Raw genomic sequence first — 22757 nt, forward strand, 5'->3', positions numbered from 1 at the left:
TTCTGTGGTGTACAGGTTAGTAGGTTAATTGGTCACATGGGTGTAATGGGTGGTGCAGAAGGGCCTGTTACCATGCTATGTCTCTAAGAAATAAGAAGCACACATCCGTCCTACAGAGTCAAAGCATGCCAGACTGCAGCAGTTGCCAGACCAACGAATGCTAGACCAGATGTTTCAAAGACAATATGCATTTTTTTTTAAAGTTAACTCTCAGGAAAAGAACATGCTGATTGGTAATCTTTGATAATTTGCACTTTCTTTTCCTGTGCTTAGTTATTCCAACTTTCCAGTACGAGGAGGAATCCCGGTCTCGAAATGCCCCTGCCAAAGCTGCCATTCCTCCACCAGTGTACGATGAACCAGACAGACCACGGTCCCCACCCGGTCCGACCAACTCCTTTATTGCAAACATGGGGTAGGTAAATAATTTCTTTATCAGAATGAAATGTACCTAGGATTTTCTTTTGTAGTGTTCATAGCAAATTTGTTTTTTGAAGAGGCTTGCTTCATTTTTTTTGGTCAGAGTTTGCTTATTCCTTGGTGGCAATGTGGTTAGAATATCACTTTACAGTGCCAGTGATGGATATTCAGTTCCCACCGCTGTCTGTAAGGAGTGTGTATGTCTCTTTGTGACTACATGGGTTTCCTCTACATTCCAAAGACATACAGGTTAGGGTTAGTAAGTTGTGGCCGGAACTGTGGTGACACATGTGGGCAGGCACCAGCACTTCCTTGTACTGTGTTGGTCATTGATGGAAATGACTCATTTCACTGCAGGTTTTGATGTCCTGGTGACAAATAAAACTAATTTTTAATCCCTTAGCACAATCTTGAAATGATAATACAGGTCACTGGAAATGATCCATTGGAAAGCAACATACCTTTAAGTTCCTTTAAACTTACGAAATTTTTTGAAATGGAATTAATTCTGATGTTTGCTTGTTTCACTGTTAACAATGAAGGTGACTAGGCATTTGCAAGTTTATTTTCAGAATCAACTTTATCAGTTATTACTTTTATTAATGACGTTGCAAAATTTGTTATGGCAGCAAAAAGCACAGACATAGTGGAAAAGAGGAATAGCAAGGTGGTGTTCATGCACAATTCAGAAATCCTATGACAAAGGGAAGGATGCTGTTCCTAAATTGTTGAGTATGGGTCTTGAGGCTTCAGAGCCTCCTCCCTGACATGTCCTGGATAGTGAGGGTCCTTAGTGATAGATGCTGCTTTCTTGAGGCACCCACCCATTGAAGATGTCCTTGATGGTGGGGAGGGTTGTGCCTGTGATGGATCCGGCTGTGTCTACAACCCTCCAGAGCCTCTTTGATTCTGTTCGTTGGAGCCTATGGGGAAAACATTTTCTGAAGTTGCTCTTCTAATTAACAGCTTTATATCGAAGAAAGTTAGGAAGTTATGATGTGGTGTTGTATATTAACGAAGTGGGAAGCTCCATTATTTCTGAGACACTTGAAGGAGGAGATGTTCGGTAAAGAAATCTTATGCCAGTGTCACCAGTCATCACTTCGAAGCCAGGTTCGGGTGGCTGGATACAGTGTAGAGAAGATCCAACAATTGTTTCGAAATTACAAGTTAAAAACAAAATCTAAGTGTTCTAAATCTAAATGGAACGGTTCTCATTTCACACATTATGGTGGTCTCTGGAACTGCTACTTTGCCCAGGATTGAGGGCGATAGTTTAATGTTGGGTGCCATGTTCCTTTAATATAGAAGACTAACATCCAGACAGAGGATGCTTTCATTCATTGGGGATAAGTAAATAGTCCAAAAACCAAAAGAGATTTCTTAATTTACACTGGCACATTACTACTGTTTAAACAGTTGGAAAGGAAAACATTAAAATCCAGCAATTGAGCAACATTTTACATATGTGTCACAGCATCATCTGAACACAATATGCCATCACACTCAGGACATTGTGCTCAGTTCTGCTCACCTCATGGGCTTTAGAGAGGGTGCAGAGGAGATTTACAAGGATGCTTAGAGAGCATCTTATTAGAAAAGACTGAGTGAACTACTGCTTTTCTTTTTGGAGTGAAGGAGGATGAGAGGTGACTTGGAAAAGGTGTATAAAATGATGAGGCATAGATAGAGTGGATAATCAGCGACTTTTTCTCCAGGGCAGGAATGGCTAATATGAGGGGGCATATTTTTGAGGTGATTGGAGGAATGTATGGGGGTGGGAGGAATGTCAGAAGTAAGTGTTTTTTTTATAAATAGTGGTGAGTGCATGGGATGCCGTTGCCATGGATAGTGCTGGAGGCTATTAGGAACTTTTAAGAGACTCTTATTATAGGCACATGGATGATAGAAAATTGGAGGTTTATGTAGGAGGGAAGGGTTAGATTGATCTTGGTGTAGGTTAAAAGGTCAGCACAACAACTTGGACCAAAAGGCCTGTGCTGTGCTGTAATGTTCTATGTTCTATCACTAAGCACATCGTAATAAGGCTTGTATTTCTACTGCACCTTTCCTGAGTTCATGCCAAGTGCTTGTGTAACGTAGGCATCATTATCGTGTAGGAAGCACGACAGCCTGTTCTTCACAGCAAGTTCCCACACCAGCTGATCAGTGACTAAGCAATAGGACATTGGGTGTAACTGTGCTTTTGTTCTAGCTCAGACTCTGTGGGATCTTTTGAGGGCAGATAGGGCTTCTGTGTACCATCCTCATCCAAAGGACTCCTATTCCAGTGCTCACTCAGCATTGCACTAGGATTAGCTCAATTTTTGTGTCTGTACCTCAAGAGGGTTTTGAGCTAGAGTTTTCTCATTCAGATGTGGCAGCTACCAACTGAGCTACTGCTGACCTTTCCAAACAAGTGTACTCACTCCAGCTTGACAAACAGTCCTTCCAGGTGTGGAGACACTTCTTCACCTGCCGTGGTCATCTACTGTATCGGGTGCTCCCTCTACGTCAGTGAGACCAACCATAGATGGAGGGACCACTTCATTGAGCACCTTCTCTCCATCCGCCACAAGCCACAAAAGGCAGGACCTCAGTTCGACTCCTCATTCCCATTCTGATCTGTATGTCCATGACCTCGACTGCCACGATGAAACAGCACTCTGGCTGGAGGAGCACCACAGCATATTCCGTCTGGGTAGCCTCCAGCCTGATGGCATGAACATCTGTTTCTCTAACTTCTGGTTATTTCTTCCCTTCCTCCTTTACTCTTTTTCCATTCCCCATTCTGGTTCCCTCTCACCCCTCTCTTCTTACCTGCCATCACCTCCCTCTAGTTCCCCTCCTTTTTCCCTTTCTCCCATGGTCCACTGTTCTCTCGTATCAGATTCCTTCTTCTACCCTTTACCGTTTCCACCTATCCCCTCCCAGCTTCTTACTTCATATACCCTCCTCCACCTACCCACCTCCCCTCTCATCTGATCTCACCTATCACCTGCCAGTCAGGTCTTACATCGATTGTATTTTAGTTATTATTCTATTATGGTTTTATTAAGTATGCCTGCAAGAAAATGAATATTGGGGTCTATCGGAGAATATCGGAGCTGCTTTGGCCTATGGTCAGGTCACACTTAGATCCCCTCCAGTTCACCTACCAGCCCCGACTAGGAGTTGAGGATACCATCGTCTACCTGCTGAACCAGGTCTACGCCCACCTGGGGTGAGGGTCATGTTTTTTGACTTCTCCAGTGTGTTCAACACCATCCGCCCTGCTCTGCTGGGGAAGAAGCTGACGGTGATGCAGGTAGATGCTTTCCTGGTGTCATGGATTCTTGATTACCTGACTGGCAGACCGCAGTACGTGTGCTTGCAACACTGTGTGTCCGACAGAGTGATCAGCAGCACTGGGGCTCCACAGGGGATTGTCTTGTCTCCCTTTCTCTTCACCATTTACACCTCTGACTTCAACTACTGCACAGAGTCTTGTCATCTTCAGAAGTTTTCGGATGACTCTGCCATAGTTGGATGCATCAGCAAGGGAGATGAGGTTGAGTACAGGTCTACGGTAGGAAACTTTGTCACATGGTGTGAGCAGAATTATCTGCAGCTTAATGTGAAAAAGACTAAGGAGCCGGTGGTAGACCTGAGGAGAGCTAAGGTACTGGTGATCCCTGTTTCCATCCGGGGGGGGGTCAGGGTGGACATGGTGGAGGATTACAAATTTCTGGGGATACGAATTGACAATAAACTGGACTGATCAAAGAACACTGAGGCTGTCTACAAGAAGGGTCAGAGCCGTCTCTATTTCCTGAGGAGACTGAGGTCCTTTAACATCTGCCGGACGATGCTGAGGATGTTCTACGAGTCTGTGGTGGCCAGTGCTATCATGTTTGCTGTTGTGTGCTGGGGCAGCAGGCTGAGGGTAGCAGACACCAACAGAATCAACAAACTCATTCGTAAGGCCAGTGACGTTGTAGGGATGGAATTGGACTCTCTGGTGGTGTCTGAAAAGAGGATGCTGTCTAAGTTGCATGCCATCTTGGTCAATGTCTCCCATAATGTACTGGCTGGGCACAGGAGTACATTCAGCCAGAGACTCATTCCTCTGAGATGCAGCACAGAGCGTCATAGGAAGTCATTCCTGCCTGTGGCCATCAAACTTTACATCTCCTCCCTTGGAGGGTCAGACACCCTGAGCCGATAGGCTGGTCCTGGACTTATTTCATAATTTACTGGCATAATTTACATATTACTATTTAACTATTTATGGTTCTGTTACTATTTATTATTTATGGTGCAACTGTAACAAAAACCAATTTCCCCTGGGATCAATAAAGTATGACTATGACTGTATAGTGACATATATGTACTTTGATAATAAATTTACTTTGATGGAATTGATGGTTTTGTGGATTATACAAAGATGGGTGGAGGGCCAGGTAGTGTGGAGGAAAGAGAGAGCGTCTGCAGAGGGATTAGCAAAGAAGTGGCAAATGGAATATTGTGTAGGGAAGTGTATAGTATTCCACTTTGGCAAAAGGAATAACAGCATAGACTATTTTCTAAACTGCGAGAGAACTCTGAAATCAGAGGTGCAAAGGGACCTGGGAGTCCTCATGCAGGAATCCCTAAAGGTTAACTTGCAGGTTGAGTTCGTGGTAAGGAAGGCAAATGCAACTTTAGCATTAATTTCGAGAGGACTAGAATATTAAAAATAAGGTTTAAATGTTGTTGCTTTATAAGGCATTTGTCAGACTGCACTTGCAATATGATGAGCAGTTTTGGGCCCCTTATCAAAGAAAGAATGTGCTGGCATGGAAGTGGGTCCAGAGGAGATTTACGAGAATGATTCTGGGAATGAAAGGGTTAACATATATCAAATGTTTGACTCTGAGCCTAGGAGTTTAGATCTCATTGAAACCTTCCAAATATTGAAAGACCAAAATAGAATGGATGTGGAGAGGATGTTTCCAATAGTGGGAGAGTCAAGGACCAGAGGACACAGCCTCGCAATAGAACATCTCTTTGGAACGGGTGGGGAATTTCTTTAGCCAGAGGGTGGTGAATCTGTGGAATTCATTGCAACGGATGGCTGTGGAAGCCAAACCATTTAGTATATCTAAAGTGGAGTTTGATAGGTTTAACAGGTAAGGGGCGAAAGCAAAAAATGGGTTGCAAATGAAAATAAATCCACCATGATCGAATGGCAGAGCAGGTTTGATGGGCTGAATGGCCTAATTCTGCTCCTATGTCATATAACTGCATATAAAGCTATTGCGTAGTTATAATTTCAAGAATTCTCTTTACATATCTGATTTGATATGACACCTCTAACCTACATTTACGATGATCTTCCTCCTTGGGATATCACTGCTCAAGTTAGTTCACCCATGGGGGCTGAGATTACGATACGATTGGACATGAATAATTATGCAGAGTGTCCTGGCTTGCACAGACTCCACCTGTGTAGAACTGCTGCAAATCCTTGCCCTGTGATGCCATTTTGAAAACACAATCTCTTTACTTATCCACGGACAGAACAGTATGTGCTGTACGTGGTGTATTTCAGTACTTGTCACACATCGGCTGTTGGATGGTGTTGGCACATTATAGATAAACTTGGTGCCTGCCATGCTAATTTAAGGCATACATTGTCACCTTGATTCAAAGCAAATTTGTCCTTTAGTCTTCAATGTCACAGAGCACTGCAGCACAGAAACAGACGGTTCATCCTATCTGGTCCAGCTGAACTGTTATTCTGCTTCATCCCTCTGACCCACACCTGGACCATAGCCCTCCATACCCCTCCCGTCATGTACAAACGTTTGTACTTATCCGAATCTCTCAAATGCTGCAATCAAATCTGCAACCACCACTTCTGCTAGCAGCTTGTTCCAACTTGCACCACCTTCTGAGTTGAGAAGCTCCTCCTTAAGTTCTCCTTACATATTTCACCTTAAACCATGGCCTTTAGTTCTAGTCTCAACTAACCTCAGTGGAGAAAGCCTGCTTGCATTTAGCCTATCTATACCAGAACATGGAGAAACATTTCAGCTCCTGTCTGAGTGGTGACTCGGATCCACTGCATTTTGCCTACTGGAGCAACAGGTCCACAGCAGATGCCATCCCATTGGCTCTTCACTCAACCCTGGAACATCTGGACAACAAATTTGCATACATCAGGATGCTCTTTATTGATTACAACTCAGCATACAATACCATCATCCCCTCAAAGTTAATCAGTACACTCCAGGGCCTGGGCCTCAATACCCCCTTGTGCAATTGGATCCTGGATTTCCTCACTTGTAGACCCCAGTCAGTTTGGATTGACAAAAACATTTCCACTATCTCCATCAGCACAGGTGCACCAAAGGACTGTATGCTTAGCCCCCTGCTCTACTCACTTTACATCTATGACTGCGTGGCTAAGTACAGCTCCAACACCATATTCAAGCTTGCTGATGACACAACTGTTGTGGGCCATGTCAAAGGAGGTGATGGATCGGCATACAGGAGGGAGGTTGAAAAATTGGCTGAGTGGTGTAATAACAACAACCTCTCACTCAATTTCAGCAAGACCAAGAAACTGATTGTAGACTTCAGGAGAGGGAAACCAGGGGTCCATGAGCCAGTCCTCATTGGAGATCCAGAGGTGGAGAGGGTTGGCAACTTAAAATTCTTGGCTGTCACCATCTCAGGGGACCAGTCCTGGCCCCGTCATGTAAATGTAATTGCAAAGAAAACACAACAGCGTCTCTACTTTTTTTAGGAGTCTGTGGACATTCAGCATGTCATCAAGAACCTGGACAAACTTCTATAGATATGCAGTGGAAAGTGTATTGACTGGCTGCGTTACGGCCTGGTATGGGAACATCAATGCCTTTAAGCAGAAAATCCCACAAAAGGTCGTGGATTTGTGCCAGTGCATCATGCGTAAAAACCCTTCCAGCCATTAAGACCATCTACATGAAACTGTTGTAGAAAAGCAGCATCCATCATCAAAGATTCTCATCACCCAGGCCATGCTCTTTTCTCGCTGCTGCTATCAGGTAGAAGTTAAAGGTGGCTGGGGACTCGCACTACCAGGAGCAAGAACAGTTACTACCCCTCAACCATCAGACTCTAGAACAAAAGAGGATAACTGCACTCATCTATTGAGATAATAAATTTTACTATGAACTTTGACTTTTATAATGCCTCTATCAAGTCTCCCCTTATTCCCATACGTGCCAGGGAATAAATTCTTAACCCAGGGTTCCCAACATTTTTTATGCTATAGATCCTTACCATTAACCAAGGGGGCCATGGAACCCCCTCTCTTTCCCCTATAACTCAAGTCCTTAAGTCCCAGCAATATTCTTGTAAATATTCACTGTATCCTTTCAATCTTATTCATACCTTTCATCTAGAAGATTGGAAAGGATGTAATTAATAATCCTTAAGTGAACCATAGAATTATACAGCACAGAAACAGGCCCTACAGCCCATCGTGTTCATACTGACTAATGTACTTCCCTAAACTAGTGTCATTTGGTGCTGTTGTCAGAATATTTCAAGAGATGATACAATGCTTGAAACAATTTGGTAAACAAGCTAAATGCTTGCAGATTGAATGCACTGATCCATCTGGGAATTTATGTTTGATTCCTCTCCTTGTGAGCACAAGGCTTTGGCAGTGGTGTTGGAACATTCTCATCTAGTTCCGATTGGCATCTGCCCACAAACTTGCATCGACAGTTATTTTTCAGAAATAAAACCCTCTCTGCGATGGATTCTCAGCAACTGTAAGGAATCTTCAGATGGAGGGATAGAAAACAAACCAAAAAGCATTACAAATGCATTTATAACCTCTCTCTTTCAGGCAAGGTTCCTAGCTGCTCTAAAAAGACTACTATTATCAAAGGAAAGTGCTTCAATGACTCCTGCCTTGTGGCTTTGATATTCACAACAGAGTCATAGAGCACTGCAAAACAGAGGCAGGTCCTTCTGACCCATTTAGTGCATGCTAAACTATTATTTTACCAAGTTCCATCGACCTGCACCTGGACCATAGCCCTCCATACCTCTCCCACCCAGGTCCCTATCTGAATTTCTCGTAAATGTTGAAGTTGCCCCTCAGGCCTTCCCATGAAGTATTTTGAGAGGCTGATCATGATTCACATTAACTCCAGCTCTCAGGCAACCTTGACTCACTGCAATTTGCTACAGCTGAAACATGTCTACAGCATACACCATCAGAATCAGGTTTAATATCGCTGACACATCATGAAACGTTTTGTTTTGTGGCAGCGGTACATTACAATATGTCATAAAAAAGATATAAATTACAGCAAGACGTATATAGTACTGTGCAAAAGTCTTAGGCACATGTAAAATAAGATCTGTAGAGTGAAGATGCCTTCAAAAATAATTAAATGAAAAGTTTCTAAATCTACTGCAGGCTTTGGCTGTCTTGCTTTAGTCTCTCCAGCTAATCCCAGACAGCCTCGATGTTGAGAACTGGGTTCTGTGGAGGCCAGGCCATCTGAAACCATACAAAACAGGGGTTCCCAACCTTTTTGATGCTATAGACCATTACCATTAAGCAAGGGGCCCGTGGTTGGGATTTTTTAATATTTTAAAAAATCTAAAGTGCCTAAGACTTTTGCACAACATTGTATATATAAATAAACAAGTTGTGTAAAAAGAGAGGAGAAAGAAAAGTGAGGTTGTGTTCGTGGTTCATTGTCCATTCAGAAATCTGATGATGGACGGGAAGAAGCAGTTCCTGAAACGTTAAGTGTGTATGTTTTAGGCTCCTGTACCACCACTTTGATGGTAGCAATTAGAAGAGGGCGTGTCCTGGGTGATGAGCATCCTTAGTGACGGTGCTGCCTTTCTGAGCCATCGCCTTTTGAATGTGTCCTCGATGCTGGGAAGGCTAGTGCTCATAACTTAGCTGGCTGAATTTACAACTTCCTGCAGCTTTTTTCCATCCTGTGCGATGGTCCCTCCATGCCAGATGGTGATGCAACCAGTTAGAATGCTCTCCATGGTACTTTATGTAGTCCTGTGCAGGTCCGTAGTCTAGTGTAGTTTTGTGTTGTTCCATGTAGCACCATGGTCCTGGAGGAACATTGTTTTGTTTTTACTGTGTACTGTATCAGCAGTTTATGGTCGAAATTACAATAAAAAGCGACTTGACTTGATCTGTAGAAATTTGCGAGTATCTTTGGTGACATACCAAGTTTCCCTAAACTGTAATGAAATATAGTCACTGTCATACCTTTTTTGTAATTGCATTAATATGTTGGGTCCAGAATAGATCCTCAGAGATGTTGACACCTAGGAACTTGAAACTAATGTGGGAACACACACCTGTCCTCATAGATGGATCAGAAGTGGAGGGAGTGAGCAATTTCAAGTTCCTGGGTATCAATATCTCTGAGGACCTAAACTAGACCCAAAGTATCAATGCATCTATAAAGAAGGCATGACAGCTGCTATGTTTCATTCGGAGTTTGAGGAGATTAGGTATGTTACAAAAAACACTCAAGTTTCTACAGATGTACCGTGGAGAGCATTCTTATTGACTGCATCACTGTCTGTTACAGGGGCAGGGGAGGGAGGCTACTGCACAGGATTGAAGTAAGCTGCAGAGTTGTAAACTTAGTGAACTCCATCATGGGCATTAGCCTGTGTAGTATCCGGGATATCTTCAAGGAGTGATGCCTCAAAAAGCTGGCATCCATCATTCAGGACCTTCATCACTCTTGACATGCCCTTTTCTCATTGCTACCATCAGGGAGGAGCCTGAAGGCATGCACTCAATGATTCAGGAATAGCTTCTTCCCCTCTGCCGTCTGATTTCTGAATGGACATTGAACCCATGAATACTAACTCACCACTTTTTTTTTGCCCTGCTTATTTAACTATTTAATACAGTATGGAGCTTAGAAAAATAGAGGGCTATGGGTAACCCTAGGTAATTTCTAAGGTAAGGACATGTTCGGCACAGCTTTGCGGGTCAAAAGACCTGTATTATGTTGTAGATTTTCTATGTTTCTATATATTCATACTGTAATTCAGTTTTTCTGTATTATAATGTATTACATTGTACCGCTGCCGCAAAGTTAACAAGTTCCATGACATGTGCCAGTGATATTGAACCTGATTATGATCCTTTGATGAGCACTGGTTCGTGTTCCCTCGACTTCTTCCTGAAGTCCACAATCAATTCCTTGGCATTACTGACGTTGAATGCAAGATTATTGTTGCGACACCACTCATCTAACTGAAATATCTCATTCCTGTACTGCTCCTCGTCACCATCTGAAATTCTGTCAACAATGGCTGTTAGTCGGCACATCTATAGATGGAGTTTGCGCTGTGCCTAGCCACATAGTTATGTGTGTAGAAGGATTAGAGCAGTGGGCCAATCACGCTTCCTTGGGGTGCGCCAGTGTTGACTGTCAGTGAGGAGGAGATGTTAGTTCTGATCTGTACAGACTCTGGTCTCCCGGTGAGGAAGTCAAGGATCCAGTTGCAGAGGGAGGGACAGAGGCCCAGATTTTGAAGCTTGTTGATAAGAATTGAGGGTATGATTGTGTTGAACACAGTGATGTAATCAATAAACTGCAGCCTGATGTAGGTACTACTATTGTCCAGGTTATCCAAGGCTGAGTGGAAAGCCAGTGAGATTGCATCCACTGTCAGCCCATTGTGGTGATAGGCAAATTACAGTGAGTCCAGGACTTTGCTTAGACAGGAGTTGATTCTCGCTATGACCAACCGCTCAAGCACTTCATCACAATAGATGTGAGTACCACGAGGCAACAGTTGTTGAGGCAGCTCACCCTGCTCTTTTTCTGGGCACTGGTAAGATTGTCACCCTTTTGAAGCAGGTGGGAACTTCCGACTGCAGCAGTGAGAGATTGAAGATGTCCGCCAGTTGTTTGGCACAGGTTTTCAGACCCCTACCAGGTACACTATCAGGGCCTGACTCCTTGCAAGCGTACACCCTCTTGAAAGATGTTCTGATGGCCTCTGAGATAGAGATCTCAGGGTCACCAGATGCTGCAGAGATTCGCACAATGTAGTTTTATTCTCCCTTTCAAAGCATTCGTAAAAGGCTTTGAGCTTATCTGGGTGTGAAGCACCACAGCCATTCATGATGTTAGGTTTTACTTTGTAGGAAGTAATGACATGTAACCGATTCTGTCTGTAACCTCAATTAGAATAGTTTTTTCTACTCTTAAAGTAGCCTTCCATTGGTCATGGCTGGACTACTTGTATAGTTCTGAATCACTGGTCTTGAATGCTGTAGATCTAGCTCTCAGCAACTAGAAATCTCCTGGTGCCTCCATGACCTTTAGTTAGGTATTTCCTCGAAGGCACACAGGTCTTGATGAAGTAGGTGACAACTGTGACATATTCACTCACATTAAGATAAAGAAATGAATCCCTAAATATTGTCTCTGTAAAGACTCATATGTTAGACTACTGCTTATTGACTTCAGCTCTGCCTTCAAATTCTACAATACCAAACAAACTTGTCTCCAACCTAGACCTGGGAGTCAACACCTGCAACTGGATCCTTGACTTCCTGACCAGCACACCGCAAGGATATGCAGCAACACCTCTGCCATGACTAATGGGCTCTTGACCTCAAAATCTACTTTGACATGGCCTTGCATGTTATTGTCCACACTGCGCTTGGTCTGTAACTGCATTCTGTCGTTGTTTTACTTTGTACTACCTCAGTGCGCTATTGTAATTGATTGATCTGTCGGAATAGTATGCCAGACAATTAGAGGGCAGCATGGTAGTGTAGTAGTTAGCTTAATGCTATTACAGCACCAGGGACGAGGTTCAATTCAGCCACTGTAAGGAGGTTGTACGTTCTCTCCGTGACAGTGTGGGTTTCCTCCGGGTGCTCTTGTTTCCTCCCTTATTCAAAAGGTGTACAGGTTAGTAGGTTAATTGGTCACATCGGTGTAATTCAGTGATATGGGCTTGTTGGGCCAGAAGTGTATAGTTTCTAAGAAGTATAGATCTGTCCTACAGGTTCAAAACACGTCAGATTGTGGAGGTTGCCAGTATGCGGAGTGCTAGTCCAGAATTTCATAAACAAATTGCACCTTTTGTTTAAGCAAGCTTTCAGGAAACCTTTCAGGTAGCACGGGCTCGTTGGGCTGGAAGGGCCTGTTAACATGCTGTATCTCTAAACATAATTAAAATAATAATTAAGACAAGTTTTTCATTATATCTTGGTATGTGTAACAGTAATAAATCAATTTATATAGGCATCCCTTAGTCTCGTGAGACCATGGATCTGCGCCATGGAAGGTGTCCAGGGCGCAGGCCTGGGCAAGGTTGTATGGAAGACCGGTAGTCGCCCATGCTGCAAGTCTCCCCTCTCCACGACACCGATGTTGTCCAAGGGAAGGGCACTAGGGCCGATACAGCTTGGCACCGGTGCCATCGCAGAGCAAAAATCAATTGACCTATTTTTAATTGATATCCTTCTGTTTTCCTGTTTTTGACAGAGGTACAGTGGCACACAAGATTATGCAGAAGTATGGCTTCCGTGAAGGACAAGGCTTGGGGAAACATGAACAAGGGTTGAGTACGGCACTGTCAGTGGAGAAGACAAGCAAACGTGGAGGAAAGATCATTGTTGGTGACAGTGCAGAAAAAGGTACCCCTGCTCGAGAGGTTAAAATGCTGCATTTTGATCTCTGTTCTGCTCATTCTGATGTTGCCATGTTTGAAGTTTATAGCGTCATAGAGCAATACAGCACAGGTACAACCCTTTAGCCCAGCCAGTTCATGCCCATCAGAATGCCCACCCAGCTGGTTCCAACTTCATGCGTTTGGCCCATATCCCTCTCATCCCACCCCTCCATGTACCTATCCGAGTGCTTCTTGAATGGTGCTGTACCTGCCTCAACCAATTCCTCTGGCAGCTGCACTTCTGCATGAAAAACTGAATAATGAGTTGCATGCAGCTAATTTTGTGATTTAATGTAGTTTATTCGTTTAAAGCTACCTTCTGTTAAGAACATGACTACTTAAAAAGTGAGCAGTAGAGCACTGAAAGATGTGGGAATACAGATCCATAATTCCTTGAAAGTGGCATCATAGTGTTGAAAGAGAGCTTTTTGGCACATTGGTTTTCATAAATCAGAGCATTGAGTACAGAAGTTGGGATGTTATGTTGAGGTTGTACAAGATGTTGATGAGGCCCAATTTGGAGTATTGTGTACAGTTCTGGTCACCTACCAACAGGATAGATATCAATAAAGAGTACGGAGAAAATTTACAAGGAATTTGCAAGCCAGGACTTGAGGATCTGAACTATAGGGAAAGGCTGAATAGCTAGGACTTTATTCCCTGGAGCACAGGAGAATGAAGGAAAATTTTAGAGGTATACAAAATTATGAGGGGTATAGATAGGGTAAATGCAAGCAGACTTTTTACCACTGAAGTTGGGTGAGATTAGAACTAGAACTCATAGAGTAAAATATTTAAGGGGAACTCTTCACTCATAGGGCGGTGAGAGTGTGGAATGAGCTGCCAGCGGAAGTGGCGGATGCAGGTTCATTTGCAACACTTAAGAGAAATCTGTATAAGTATTGGAAGCAATGGAGGGCAGGTTGATGGGACTAGGCAGAGTAACAGTTCGAAATGGACTGGATGGGCTATGACACGAAACGTCGGAGGTCTCTGCTCTCCTTTCGATATCCAAATGATTAAGTTCCAGTGACATCCTCTAATATAAACTTCATAGGGGGATAGAAGGGCTGCTCAGTGAGATTTAAAACTAGCAGCTGCACAACAGATACTGGAGAGTGAGGCTACATGATTAATTCTTAAATTTATGTTGTCTTTTACAGTAGAAATGCCTGCGACAGCTAAGAAATCTGAAGCAAACCCTCTGACAGAAATCCTGAAAAACCCTACAAAAGTGGTTCTACTGCGGGTGAGGAATCAAAACATTGACCTGTTTGTGTTTTTAAGTGAAATTTGAATTGGGAAAATGCCCATTACCACATTGTCAGGCACCCAGCTCCAGACATTTTGCTGCTTTCAATTAGTCATCTTATGCCTTATTCATATTAAAATCTGACTGGATTTTCAATGTGTGTAATTAAAAAAAAATTATTATACATGTTAAATTGCTGATGAAATCTACCACTACTTCTCAAGCAATTGTACAGTGGATCCAGTTAATTGGAACACATCGGGGCCAGTACAATTTTGCCCAATTAAGCGGCTGCCCCAGTTAGCCAAAGTTTCATCGAAATAGTTTTTTTAAAAAGTCAAACTACTGTTTCAAATTATGTATTTAGATGAAATACAAAACAAATTAGAACTCTACCAATATTACTACAGTGCCATAAAACTGTATTAGTTCTTAATAGTTGTCAATGGAGGGATTCATCCAGTGTACGCTACCATGTTCTTTTGACTGTAAATGAGCAAAATCAGCACAGGTACCTAGTGCAGATAATGAACCGCCTTCCTTACTTTCCTGCACAAAGTAATGTTAAAAATCCCTGTTTATTAACTCTGTGTTGGGCGGCCCAAATGAATAACATAACACAATTGATGCTACTTAACAACTCTTCACTCTAAGCAGGGTATAGTGTCCAACAGCCACACTAGTGCATGTGACTGACCCTTGTTAGAAACTGTTGTATACCCCAAATCTTCTTTTTCATTGTAATATTCAAGATGATCAATGCCTTCTAGTTCTTACTTGCTGAAGTAGTGAAATTGTTTTATTTTTAACTCCCGGCCGTTTCTTGTATCCCCAAGTCTGAAACTGCAGTGAGCAAAATCGTTTTGAATAGTTTTACTGCTTATTTTTCGCCAACTATCAGTGACAAAAATCCAAACACGAGGAATTCTGCAGATGCTGGAAATTCAAGCAACACACTTTGATGTGTCAGTGACAAAAATCATTGCTTTTTGTAACCGATGCTATTTTAAAAACTATTCACTTTAAGCACGGTGCAGTAGCACGGTTCAGTGTCTAATGGCCACACAAGTGCACAACACTGACAGTAGTTTAAAACTGTTCGGCAACACTCTTCTGTCCCAATTAACCGTCATGGTATCACAAATAAACGAAGGGAATCCCAGCTATCTTCTTGATTAGGTTTTGTTTTTTAAGAGTTGTCCCAAAGAAGTGGCTGCACTAATTAAGGGTTTTTAGCCCTTTGAGTTAATAATTCATTTGTGCATTGCAAGAGCATCTATATTTTTCTTGGTAGTACACTGGCTGGAGGCAATCTACAACTTAAACATGTTTGTTTTCTTGCTGTTTCATTTCTGATAGAACATAGAACATTACAACACCATACAGTCCCACGAGATTGTGCCAACCCTTTAAGCTACTCTAAGATCAATCTAACCTTTCCCTCCTATATATTATTCCTTTTAGCGCCTTGTGGCACATCAGGCGGCAACCTTGTCGTTCCTTTAGCATTTGTCTTTGTTTTTTTGAGGACAAGTTTCTAGCTAGACACTTAACCCAGCATGAATGGAAAGTGTTCAAGGAACAGGCCGAATTTGAACCCGGGACCAACTGCCTTAAAGTCTGGTGCGGATACCACTACACCACTGGCCAGCTATTCCCTCCTACAAAGCCCTGCATTTTTCTATCATCCATGTGCCTATCTTAGACTTTCTTAAATGTATCTAATTCTACCACTACCCCTGGCTGTCCATTCAATGCATCTACTACTCCCTCCAAACAAAACACAAGCTACCTCAGGCATACCCCTCTAGACATTTCTCCAATCACCTTTAAATTATGGACCCTGGCATTAGCCATTTCCATTTTGGGAAAAAGTCTCAGGCTGTTCATCGATCTATGCCTCTTACCTTGTATACCTCTATCAAGTAACCACGTAATATTGGTGAAAATCTGCAATTACATCTCAAGTAATTGTACGTAGCCCTTGGAAACACTAGTCAGTTCATTCATGCCTTGCAAAGCGTGGCAGCATTTTTCTGTTTAGTCCATTGGGTGGAAGTAATCACAAAATCCACAAACAAAATACAGTGGGAAGGTTTGTACTACTTATAATTGGAAATGTTTATCTTCAACTTGAGTTTATTCTGGAAACACAAAAACTGCAGAGGCTGGAAAGCTCAAATAAAAACAAAATCCATTGGACTTCTACAGATTCAGCAGTATCTATGGAGGGGAATATACCAGCGACATTTCAGACCGAGACCCTTCATCAGGGCTGGAAAGGAAGGGGGCAAAAACCAGAATAAGAAGGTGGGGGGAAGGTGAATGAGTACAAGCTGACAGGTGAAAGGTGAGACTAGATGAGGGGGAAGGTAGCTGGGTGGGGAAGGGGGGGGAGAATAATATAAGAAACTTGGTGGTGATAGGTGGAAGAGGTAAAGGGCTGAAGAAGGAATCTAATAGGAGAGGACAGTGGACCATTAGAGATGGGAGAGGAGGAGGTGAATCTAGGGGAAGAGATGGGCAGATGAGAAGAGGTGTGACAGTAACCAGAATAGAAAAAGAGGATGAGGTTGGGGGGGGGGGGGTGGAATTTACCAGAAGTTAGAGATCAATATTCATTCCACCAGTCGGAGGCTACCCAGCTGTAATATAAGGTGTTACTCCTCCAGCCTGAGTGTGGCTTCATGGCAATAGAGGAAGCCATGGACTGACACGTCAGAATGGTAATGGAAAGTCCATTCAGATAAAAGGTGCATGTGTCACCTAGGATCCAATTTGTTGCCATATATTAAAGTTGAATTTAGAAATCACAGATTATCATGGTGAAATGAGTAATGTGGTATAACATTGACTTCCTCTGTTGGCATTGATGTGAAACCAGCTCTTTACATTGATTGGTCTGTATTTGGTTTTCCTGCTGTTAGAACATGGTGGGAGCTGGAGAAGTCGACGATGACCTGGAAGGTGAAACCAAGGAAGAATGTGAAAAATACGGCAAAGTGACCAAGTGTGTCATATTCGAGGTAGGAACGTTAGAGCTCCTTATCTTATCAAGATGTATTGTTCTCATCTGTGGTTCTCTATCTTCTCATCACGAGTGGGCTTGCCTCTGGCTCTAACACTTGTATATGATGGCACAAAAGTCAGAGGCCATTGGGAAGTCAAACACTGACCTCTTAGCTCAGATGCTGGACTCTCCACTGAGTCTGAGATGGAGCACCAATGTACCAAGGTGTGGGACTGGGTGTGCTTCGCATCTGACTCCAATGATGGTCAGAATAGGTGGTGTGGTCCCTTTCATTTGAACAGGATAATCGCTCTGACCAAAAGGAAGATGCAGGTGAATGGTTTACAGGTGACCTCCAAATTTTTTTGGGGGGGAGGGGTGGGTGGTCTTCTCAAAAAAGTCAGTCTTGCAATTTCCTTAACGCAAAGCCACATTATCCCCAGTGACTTAAAAGGCAACCAGTAGGAGTGTCCCCTGTTTAGCTGAAAGGCATTTGGAGAGTTGGGGCCCTAACAAATTGAGTGAAAGTGCTGGAACGGGAGCTTCAAGTGTTATGCAACTGCATCAAACATTGGAGTCTTATAATTTATTTTTGTTCACTCGTACCATTTCTGCTAGAATTCCACAGTAATTTACTATAGTTTTAATGCTTGGGCACATGTCTGAATGCTGACAGTGCACCAAAGCTACCTGAAGTTCAGCAAGTAATTCTGCCGACACAAGAAACTACAGATGCTGTTATTGGGACCAAGAAACCAACTCTGGGAGGAAGCTGGCAGATCAGAACTGATGCAAGTCCTCAACACAAAACACAACCATCCATTGGCCTCCAAAGATGTTGCCTGACCTACTGAGTTCCTTCAGCAGTTTGTTGCATTTTTGCTAATAATTTTGCTGTTTATTCTTAACTCAAACACCATATCCAATCATGTGTGCCTGAATTTGTTTTGACGAAAAAATGGCTCAATATTTTCTTCGTATTTCTACTTTAAGTCAAACAAAATCCTGGTGGATCTTTGCTGTTTTGTCTATATTCTACCAGTGGTATGGAGTTCAAAATAGTAGAGTCCTACAGTTGTGGTTTTAAAGTAAGGGTTTATAAATGTTCAGCATTTTGTAATGACTTGTAGAATCTTTACTACCTGGAATTAAATACAGAATAACATTAGCACATTTTATGGCCTTTATTGAAAGAAGCCATTTGGTTCATTGACGAGCAGGAGAAAATCTGCAGATGATGGAAATCCAAGCAATACACACAAAATGTTGGAAGAACTCAGCAGGCCAGGCAGCATCTATAGAAAAAAGTACAGTTGATGTTTCAGGCCTAGACCCTTCGGCAGCAGGGTCTCGGCCCGAAACGTCGACTGTACGTTTTTTCCATAGATGCTGCCTGGCCTGTTGAGTTCTTCCAACATTTTGTGTGCGTGTTGTTTGGCTCATTGAGTTCCTTTTTGATATCCCCACAATATTGTTCTCTGTCAGGAATGTGCTCAATCTTAATTATACCCCATGACTTCCAGCACCCTATCAGACAATCCTATTAGTGCTGGAGGAATTAAAGATTATCAAAGACTTAGCTGTGCAGTGGAGAATATAGGAAAGCGTGTTACGAAGGGGTTACATTCTGAGAAAACCTCTGTGATTTTCTGTGATGCGAACCCTTGAGAAAAATTGACAAAACCTGTTGTTTCTTTCACATTTTGTGCTTTTTATTTTTTTTTCTCACTTGTTCCATAAGAATGAAATTTTATGCCATGTCTGTGTCTCAAATTATTCGTAGTTTTTAGTGCATTCCGTAAGGGTGAATTTCCATTACCTGAACTACTGTAATGTGGGAGTATACTGCTCTTAAAACAAAATTTACCCACTTACTGATGCAACTTCACAGCAAGTTGCTGAAGTTTTTTTTTCTTGAAATCAAAGCACCAGCCAATGAAGAATGTTTGTGGTTAACCATTACCTATATTACATGCAAAGATGGGGAAGAAATACTAGAAAGACAGGAGCTGTTCCAAGTGTATAAATATAGCACTTGGGCACACTCATAATCACAAGCACTGGATGATATTGCCTGGTATGGAAACTGTACTTCCCTCAATCGTAGGACTCTGCAGAGAGTGGTGCAGACAGCCCAGTGCATCTGTGGATGTGAACTTCCCACTATTTAGGACACAGGTGAATTAAAAGGACCTGAAGGAGCATTCGGGACCCGAGTCACCCAACTGCAAACTATTCCAGCTGCTACCCTCCGCGGTATGGTACTGCAGCATTAAAGACAGACCAACAGGCTCCGGGACAGCTTCTTCCACCAGGCCATCAGCCTGATTAATTCACGCTGACACAATTGTATTTCTAAACTATATTGACTGTTCTGTTGTATATCTTACTGTACATATTATTTATTACAAATTACTCAAATTTGCACATTCAGTCAGTTACTCCTCGTGTATGTGAAAGATGTAAGAAATAAGGTCAACTTAATATTATGTAATGAGCCTTCCCAGAGTTAGAGACTCCAGTTCAATCCTGAATTCTGGTGCTGTCTGTGTGGAGTTTGCATGTTCTTTCTTTGACTGTATGGCTTTCCTCCAGCTGCATCAGTTTCATCCCGTGACTCAAAGACATGCTCGTGGGTTAATTAACTTGTGAGTTATGCTGTAATGTTCATCAGTGGCAAAAAGTCAAAGTGAGCAAGTTTCTGGGCTGTAAGGGGGAGGGGAAGTGATGGTTGCACTCTGGGAGCTGGTGTGAACCTGTTCAGTGCGGTTGTTAGAATGACTCCATTGAATCTCAGTTGCAATGACGTTTTACGTCAATAACACTTGAATTGGATAGAGTCGGCAGAACAATGATGTAGGGTATTTTAAACCTCGTGTATTGGTGCTGACGCAATCAGTGAAGTTACCCTACAAAGTTTCATCTGGTTTTTGAAGTATATTATGATTTCTGGTGTTTCCTCTGTGGTTAATTGGAATTGGTTTATTATTGTTGCATGTACCAGGATATAGTGAAAAGCTTGTCTTACATACTGTTCGTACAGATCAGATGATTACACAGCGCACTGTGGTAGAAAAAGGTAAAACAATAACAATGCAGAATAAATTGTAAACGCTACTGAAAGTGTGCAGTGCAGGTAAATGATGAATTGCATGACCATAACGAGGAAGAACTAGAGACTGAGGGGCCATCTGATCATGCAACAAGTCCATTCAAGAGCCTGAAGTTATCCTTGTGCTTTTCTGTCTTTTTTCTTGATGGGAGAAGGGAGAAAAGAGAATCTCCGGTATTGTTGGGGTCCTTGATTATGCTGAACACTTTACTGAGGCAATAAGAAGTATAGACAGAGTCTATAGAGGGGAGGCTGGTTCCTATGGTGTGCTGAGCTGTATCCACAATTCTCTGCAGTTTGTTGCAGTAACTTCTGTATTGTGGTGGGTAGCACTCTTGCCTAGGTGTACTGCTGTTCCTCAAGCTTACACTGGGCATATTTATAACAGTGCAGCAAACCACAGAGCAAGGAGTCAGGGCAAGCATTAGCTCATAGACTGAACACAGGTGCCCGCAAAGCAGTCCCCATTTGGTTTCACCAGTGCAGAGGAGATCACGTTGTGAATATTAGATGTTGTTCACTAGTTTAGAAGAAGTTTTAGTGCATAGGACGGATATGGCATCTCCATAAGACATAAGAGCAGAATTAGGCCATTTGGCTAATCACGTCTACTGCACTATTCGATCTTGGGTGTTTTTTTTTCCCTCCCAACAACATTCTCCTGCCTTCTCCCATAAACTTTAGCGTCCTTACTAGTTATGAACCTCTCACCTTCCACTTTAAATATATCCAGTGACTTGGCCTGCACAGCCGTCAGTGGCAATGAAATCTACAGATTCACCATCCTCTAGCTAAAGAAATTCCTCCTCATCTCTGTCCTAAAGGGATGTCTTTGTGTTCTGGTCCTAAACACTCTCACTATTGGAAACATCCAATTAGGGCATCTCTCCTGTCCTGTCTGACTCTCCTCCACCTTCTCTGCAACGCAACTTAAGACTAACTTTCCCGGTTCTGAACAAGGGACTTGGACCTAAAACTCCATTTCTCTTTCAGCAGATTCTGCCCAATCTGCTGAATGTTTCCATCATCTTTTTTTGCTTTATTTCAGACTTCCAGCATCTATAATTTTTTTTGACTTTTTAATATTATTCTGATACATTTTGTTTCAGTCAGAACATTTCTTTCTAAACCTCGGAGATGATGGGCTCATTCTATGCAAGCTGTCCTCATAGGAGAACCCTTCTTGTAGGAATCCAGTGAGTCATTGTTGCACATCCTCAAGTCATCCTCATGGTAGGGGGGAGGGGACACTGTAATGTAGAGGTTAGCTGATGCTATTATGCTTGAAGCATTTCAGATTTCGATTTTGGTGCCATCTGTAAGTGGTTTGCACATTCTCCCCATTACCGCGTGGGTTTCCTGCAGGTACTCCAATTTCCTCCCACAGTCCAAAGACGTGCTGGCTAGTAGGTTAATTGGTCATTGTAATTTGTCCTGTGATTAGGCTAGGGTTAAGTAGGTGGATTGCTGGGTTGTATGGCTTGTTCCGCGCCGCATTCCTAAAACAAAATTTTAAAAATGTACTCTTCCTTGGGCATGACCACTTAATATCACTCATTACCTCCAAGCCAAAATTTTTCATAGAGTCATAGTCACGAAGTCAGAGAGATACCAGTCTTTATTGAGGGCTCAGTGGTGGAAAGAGTGAGCAGCTTCAAATGCTTGGTCTTCAACATCTCAGAGGATCAAACACAATACAATCATGAAGAAGGCATGGCAGTGGCTCTAATTCCTTTGGAGTTTGAGGAAGTTTGTTATGTTACCAAACAGTCCTGCATGGGGAGATAGCACTACTCTCCCTCCACAATGCTTACAAAGCGCTCCTCCGTCCGCCATTTGGGAAGTCAGGTCACTCCTCCATCTTGCTTCTGTCGATGTACAGGCAGAAGCTGAAGCAAGAGGTGGCTGTAGTTAAAACCGTGCACTGTTGGTCCGACCAGTCGGTCTCCATGCTATAGGACTGCTTTGATGACATCAACTGGAATGTCTTTCGTGATGAGGATGTCTCCAAGTCTATGGATGGGGTCATGAGCTTCATCCAGAAGTGCATCGAGGATGTAGTCCCCCAAAAATCGGTCAGGGTCTATCCAAACCAGAAACTTTGGATTAACAGTTCCGTGCAAGCTGCACTAATCATGCGAGACAGAGCTAATGTTGCCAATAACCAACAGAAACTCAAGAAATACAGCTACGATCTACACAAAACCATCAAGGCAGCAAAATGACAATACAGGGACAAGGTCCAG

The 22757-nt window shown here is 42.7% G+C and overlaps 1 protein-coding gene across 2 annotated transcripts in view; it reads left to right on the forward strand.

The window, feature by feature from the left end:
- Positions 1-22757, forward strand: part of rbm17 (RNA binding motif protein 17) — a 65421-nt gene that overhangs the window by 31493 nt on the left and 11171 nt on the right. For both annotated transcript variants that reach the window (XM_072241211.1, XM_072241210.1), the window contains exons 7-10: positions 274-415; positions 12951-13102; positions 14301-14386; positions 17317-17415. In XM_072241211.1, coding sequence (XP_072097312.1) covers positions 274-415; positions 12951-13102; positions 14301-14386; positions 17317-17415 — 479 coding nt within the window. The remainder of the gene's footprint in view (positions 1-273; positions 416-12950; positions 13103-14300; positions 14387-17316; positions 17416-22757) is intronic.

The sequence above is a fragment of the Mobula birostris genome, chromosome 23 (assembly GCF_030028105.1).
Source record: "Mobula birostris isolate sMobBir1 chromosome 23, sMobBir1.hap1, whole genome shotgun sequence".
NCBI lineage: Eukaryota > Metazoa > Chordata > Chondrichthyes > Myliobatiformes > Myliobatidae > Mobula > Mobula birostris.